This window comes from Pygocentrus nattereri, chromosome 15, assembly GCF_015220715.1.
Source record: "Pygocentrus nattereri isolate fPygNat1 chromosome 15, fPygNat1.pri, whole genome shotgun sequence".
Taxonomy (NCBI): Eukaryota; Metazoa; Chordata; class Actinopteri; order Characiformes; family Serrasalmidae; genus Pygocentrus; species Pygocentrus nattereri.
Window position 1 is genome coordinate 1,128,312 of NC_051225.1, and position 6,508 is coordinate 1,134,819.

Consider the following 6,508-nt stretch of genomic DNA (forward strand, 5'->3'; position numbering starts at 1 on the left):
GCCACATACTTCCATTGTGTGGATTCTGTGCTTTGCTTGATGCGTTCAACACGATTTGCTACAAATACATTAAATCTTCTGGCTTCATTATTGATGTACCCAAGGACAACCATGGAATCAGTCCAGAAGAATTCTTGTAGACAATCTAATTCCAGTTCTTTTTTGAGCATGTCACTGATGCGGACGGCTACTACTGCTGCCGATAGTTCAAGCCTTGGCACGGTTGTGACCTTGGTGGGGGCAACTCGTGCTTTCCCCGTAACTAAGGAACAGTGGACTTCACCTGTTTCACTGACTGCTCTGAGATATGAGCATGCACCATAGCCCGACACACTGGCATCGGAGAAATGGTGAAGCTCATAATACTGTACATTGAAGCTTGCTGGAACGTAGCATCTTGGGATCTTAACATTAACCAGGGTTTGTAGATCTCTGAGCCAACATTCCCACTGAAGTCGCAGGTCATCAGGTAAGGTATCATCCCAGCTGATCTTATCCCTACACATCTGCTGTAGGATCTGCTTTCCAACTAGAATGAAGGGTGCCACAAATCCGAGCGGATCAAAGACTGAAGCAACTGTGGACAAAACTCCTCTTCGGGTAAATGGTTTGTCTTTGATGACCACTCTGAACTGAAACTCATCAGAAGTCACGCACCACTGCACACCAAGGGCTCTTTCTATCTGCAGTTCACCAAGTGCCAAATCTTTGTCTGTTGCAGCTTCAGCACATTTTTCTTTAGGAATGGTGGCAAGGACTTCCTTGCTATTAGAAATGAACTTGTGCAGTCTGAGGTTGCCTGTGCTGCAAAGCTCTCTTGCTTCTTTCACCAGCTGGATTGCTTCTTTCGTGGATGTTACACTCGTCAAGCCATCGTCAACGTAAAAGTTCCGCTGTATGAATTTGATGGTGTCATCACTGAAGTATCCTTCTCCTTCAGCTGCGATGTGTTTGAGTGCATAGTTGGCACAGCCAGGTGATGAAGCTGCACCGAACAGATGGACCTTCATTCGATAGGTGGAGGGTTGGACGTCAAGACTTCCATTTTCCCACCAAAGGAACCGAAGATAATCTTGGTCTTCTGGTTTCACGTGGAACTGGTGAAACATTCGCTCAATGTCACACATGACTGCAACCTGGCCTCTTCGAAAGCGAAGCAGAACTCCCACCAATGTGTTTGTCAGCTCTGGACCTGTCAAGAGATGGTCGTTCAAGGACGTCCCTTGAAACTTGGCTGAGCAATCAAAGACCACTCGTATCCTCCCAGGCTTTTGGGGATGATACACCCCATGATGCGGGATATACCACACTGGACCTTTGTGGATGTCTTCTTCTGCGACCCTTTCTGCATCTCCACGGATTATGGTCTCATTCATGAAGGCCTTGTAGTCTTTATTATACTGCTCATTCCTTCTCAGTTTTCTTTCCAGACACTTGAGACGATGGATGGCACACACCTTGTTATCAGGTAAGTTGGGTCTGTCACCTTTAAATGGTAAAGGCATTTCATAATGACCATCACTTTTATGTACAATTCCCTGCTTCAATTTTGATAAGAATCTGAGATCTTCTTGAGAGACATGGTCAGTTTCGGAAGCTCTTTCAGCGAAGTCAGATTCCAGTACCTTGATGACATCTGCGGGTAAAATTACTTCTTTGATCTGTGTTCTACAGATGTAATGCACTTCACCTGTGAGGTCTGATGAGGACTGAAGACCTGGCATCACTTGCTTCACTATGACTTGATGGCTTACTCCAATTGCATCTCCAAAGTTCAGGCATGGATCACCGTAGCCGACCACACTCCATCCCAAGTCTGTTCTCTGTCCAAAGGGTTGATTGTCTTCACCGGGCAGCACTTGTCTTGGTACAAGAGCTTGAGGACAATTGTAGCCAATTAGCAAGCCGATGTCACAGCTTTGCTGAGGAGCAATCTCGTCTGCAATATGTTCAAGATGAGACCATACCTTTGCCGTCTCTGGTGTAGGGATATGGTTTCTGTTTGCAGGTATAAACTCTCTAGAGTAGGTCACTGGAAGTGGGATTATCTTATCTGAATAGAACCCTCTCACTTGTAAACCAGTGAGTTTCTGACAGGACACAACTGTGTTTCTTGAAGCTAGTGTAGAGATTCTTAGCTGAACTGGTTCGCTCCTTGTATTGAGTGCCTTTGCAGTCTCTTCAAGGATAAAAGTTGTGTCACTTTGCGTATCAAGAAGTGCATACACAAGAACTTCACTATGTGGCTCTGCCATGGTGGACACCCACACTGGAATTATTGTGGATGTATGAGTGTCTCTGCCATTCTGGGTGACTCTATGAGATGTTGCTTCACATGATGTGCTTGGTGCTAGATCTTGTGGCTGATCTGCCTTCCCTTCCCTTGACTTGTCATGGTCTCTAGCTCCACCAGTCCTTGCTTGCATCCTTTCTTCCTTTGTACGATTATCATGGAGGCATGTCGGATGTCCTTTCTCACACAACCTACAGATGTTCCTGTCTCCACAGTCTTTGGAACGATGGCCAAACTTCAGACAGCCAAAACACAACTTCTTCTCTTGGACGAACTTTAGTCGTTCTGTGATTGCCTTCCTTATGAACTTACGACACTCAGACAGACCGTGCCCTACCTTCTCACAGAAGACACAGCATGTGGCATTGGCTTTCTCATTTGCGCTCGTTGCCAAGGCCTTCGCTCCAGGACTTCTGTTCTTTAAAACTTTACCCTTCTCTCCTTCACTTGGTTTCAGTGCATGGAGAGATGTGATTGGATTGCATGCAATCTTGGCCTCCCGTGTGAGGAACTGGACAAACTGGCTGAAGCTTGGGAATGTTTGACTTTCTTCCTCCACTTCCATGACCTTTCGGTTCCACCTTGAAGTCAACCAGTCTGGAAGTTTAGCAAGTATTTTCTGGTTCTCATTGTAGTCATTTAGCACTTCAAGACTTTTGATTTGAGGCATTGCGGACTCACAGCTGCGAAGGAAGTCAACAAATTCTTGAAGTTCCAGACTGCCTTTAGCACTTATCTTGGGCCATGCATCAATCTTATCTCTGAAAGCCTTGGCGATGAGGAACGGACTACCGTATCGCTCCTCCAGGATGCACCATGCTGCAAGGTAGGCTGATTTAGTGCCTAGTAGGAAGTAGCTCTCTATGGCTTTCTTCGCAGATCCACCCACATACTTGCGTAGATAGTATATCTTTTCTTCAGCTGGTATGCTCTTCCTGTCAATGAGGGTCTGAAAGGAAACCTTCCAGTCATGGAATCTGAGTGGGTCACCGCTGAACATTGTTGGTTCAGGTACAGGCATGCGGCTAGCATTAATGGATTCTGTGAGTGCTCTAACAAGAGCTGCTGTGTTGTCTTCAGCTGGATGCATTACAGCTTGTGGTGGAGAATGGTGCTGTGTTGGGCTTAGTTCCTGCTTGACTTTCTCTTTAATCCTCACAGGAACAGATTTATGGAGCAGCTCATTTATGTCGTCATCGGAGCATTGACTCTGTTTAGATGTTTGACGTGAGCTCTCGCTCTGTTCATATACTTGCTGTCGTGCCTTGGCAGCCTTTAGTTTCTTAATTGTCTCGAAACGTTCTATTTCTCTGCGTTTGGCTTCTAGCAGTCTTTGTCTCTCTGCAATCTCAGCCTCCTGTTTAGCCTTTAGCTGGGCAGCTTCAGCTTCCAGCCTCTGCAATTCTTCAATATGATGTTCTTGCTCCAGCAGTACTTGTAGGGTGGCTTCATTGGCGGCAACTTCGGCAGCTGCACTCTTTCTGCTGGCAGAAGTTAGACGGGAATGAGTAGAAGCCTTAGTACTGTGAGAGCTGATGCTCTTCTTGGTGGACCTTGTCTCATCACCACCTTGTTCTTCATCCCCGTGACCATTTATTGTGTCTAAAATTGCCATTGCTTGCTTAACAATCCTCTGTGTCACTGTTTCACAGGTGTCAACTCTACGGCGTGTGTCATTGTCAGGAACACTCTTCCGTCGCAACTCTTCATAAACAGCATTCACACTCCTTGAAGCATCATTTACTTTAGTGACATGTTCATTCAGTAGGTCGGCTGAGCATTGATCACTTAGCATTTGGTTGGCTTTCTTTGTGACCTCCTTCCACCTTTCATAGCACACACTGAAACGACGTGCAATTCTTTTTACTTGCTCATCGTGCAGTTCTTGACCCTTTTCCGACATCTTGCGGACTCTTTGGTCTCTATTCGGCACTTGTGGAGGAACAAAGTCATAGCCACTTGCTCCACCAGTTACTGGTGAAGGCATGTCTGCGTGAAGCTGCAGCTCATCTCTGTCACTTGGCTGTGGGTTCATGTCCGTACAGCTCTGCTGCGTATGCATATCTACAGACTCTCTTTCAATCTCAGACATCCTTTCTTGTTACTGTAAATCACTGCTCTCTGGTGCTGTCCTCTGGAGCATTGAGTTCTCACTGTGCCTCCCTCTGATATAATGATGACAGCACAACTGTTCTTAACATCACTGATTAGGATTTATTCCTAAACGTGAGAACTGTAATACAGAATTACACAAGCAAAAACCAATAAGATAAAAACAAATGTACAATTGTGCATAAATGGCTTATTTAAACTCCAATATAATACCCTTTAACTATGAAATAAATGTAAACTTATACAAAGAAATATTTCTTGTGTTGTAGAACTAACAATGGTTATTTATTCATTATGAATTAGCTCTTTGTCCTTGTCAATGTTTGTCCTTGTTCAATATGAACCTTTATCTTCGTTTTAAACCACATTAACATATCCTTAGTTCAACATATATGACGAAATTGCATACAAATATCCATTTGTATTAGAAACGGTTTAACTTAAGGTTTACATGAAGGTTTAGCTATGTGCCTATTAGCGACATTAGCAGCAATGCAATATTTCAACTTCACTTATACCAAATAACATATAGAAACAGAACACAAACCTCATTGGCTGCATTAAATAACACAGGGAGGGAATAGCTTCCTTTGGAGTGTTTCTTGAACAGATTAAACACCTTTTAACACTTGGCCATAACTTCAGAAAGCTGTGACAACCGAACTTTCTACTACTTGTATATATCCGTGCATATAATGGGTCCCCCCGGAAACCTTTGCAGACATATAGTTCCGCCTACATTCTTAATGTCCTTGGCGGTATGAACCAAAACGAAAGGTGTACTACATGAAAATATGCACTGCTATTGTAGGCAGTTACAAATATTAAAAATGATCTCACTATACTGGTAGATAATGTTGCTGGTTTCAAGCACATTTATTACAACAAGCACAATTACCTGGCAATATAGTGAGATCATTTTACTTAATCAAATGACTTAAAACAAGTGAAAATGTCTAGTAAAGGTAAATAGTCCTAAATTAAGCTTACAGCAATCTCAACAGGAGAAATATTACATTTACAGACTATATTTAAGATCATTTTACTTGACAGGATACCATGGACGTCTCAGTGAAGGCGATCCAGGGCTCATTGAAAAGGGCACATCACGCTCTACTGACTGGTGGAGTTTGGCTTTGTTTTAATCATTTAATCATTTCTCTGCTGATCTACAGCACTTCAAAAATCAGATATTGATCATCATTGACTCCTTTTTACCAAAGACTACAGTTGTTGGAGAGAACACCCTATAATCCTATAACGTTTGAAGTCAGTTACTTTTATTTTCACTCTAGGTTCGTCTGGGTCTCTGGACCTGTGCTGTGGGTGAGCATCTCGGGAAGGCTGCCTAGGGGGTGTCTAGGTTGGACACCAATTTGTGAGATTCCGGGGTCCGTATCTCCCGTTTCCTTAAGGCTAGCAATGCGATCCAGGGCTCATTGAAAATTGCACATCAGGCTCTACTGACCTGTGGAGTTTGGCTTCATCCTGGATTTTTAAAAGTCGGATTTTTAATGCCACTTGTTGCAAAGCGTTCCCTTCTTCTGTGGTTTTACTCATGCGATCATGCTATCCAGGGATGGAAAGGATCCATCGTGCTCTACTGACCTGTGGAGTTCGGCTTCATTCTAACGAGAACAGCATTTCAAAGATCAGATATTGAACATCGTTATCTCAGATTTCCCATAGACTACAGTAGGAGAGAGGGCCTGACGCCCTATAATCCTATAACATTTCAAGTCAGTTAGTCTTATTTTTGCTCTAAATTTCTCTGGCTATCTGGACCAGTGCTGCAGGTGGAACATCCTTGAAGGCTGCTAGGATTTTGTGAGATTCCAGCATCTGTATCTCCAGTTTCCTGAAGGCTAGCAGTGCAACCCAGTGCTCGTTGGAAAGAGCTCATTACTCTCTACTGACTTGTGGAGCTTGGCTTCATCATGGGCTTTTGAAGACGAATATTTAAAGTTGTTTTTTGCAAAGCATTCCCTTCTCCTGCGGTGTTATTCATGCCTTTAGTTATGAGTCAACGTTGACTCGGCTTTCATCAATTAACTAGCACGAATCTGAAGTCGTGCAACCCCAATTAGGCACTGACGTTTGGAT

The 6,508-nt window shown here is 43.7% G+C and overlaps 1 protein-coding gene across 2 annotated transcripts; it reads right to left on the reverse strand.

The window, feature by feature from the left end:
* Positions 1-600: 600 nt before the first annotated feature.
* Positions 601-5,218, reverse strand: LOC119265220. 2 transcript variants are annotated; one of them, XM_037545095.1, is made up of 3 exons: positions 4,953-5,218; positions 2,357-4,526; positions 601-707 (listed from the first exon to the last, which is right to left on the reverse strand). In XM_037545095.1, exons 2-3 carry the CDS (start codon positions 4,383-4,385, stop codon positions 691-693), a joined length of 2,046 nt encoding a protein of 681 aa, XP_037400992.1. In that variant the 5' UTR covers positions 4,386-4,526; positions 4,953-5,218; the 3' UTR covers positions 601-690. The 2 variants fall into 2 exon arrangements, with proteins under 2 accessions (XP_037400992.1, XP_037400991.1); XM_037545094.1 differs by having other exon boundaries at positions 2,357-5,218.
* Between the last annotated feature and the right edge of the window lie 1,290 nt (positions 5,219-6,508).

Excerpts from the sequence above, each read along its gene's own strand:
- LOC119265220 (XM_037545095.1), bottom strand. The coding sequence starts at position 4,385 with ATGTCTGAGATTGAAAGAGAGTCTGTAGATATGCATACGCAGCAGAGC.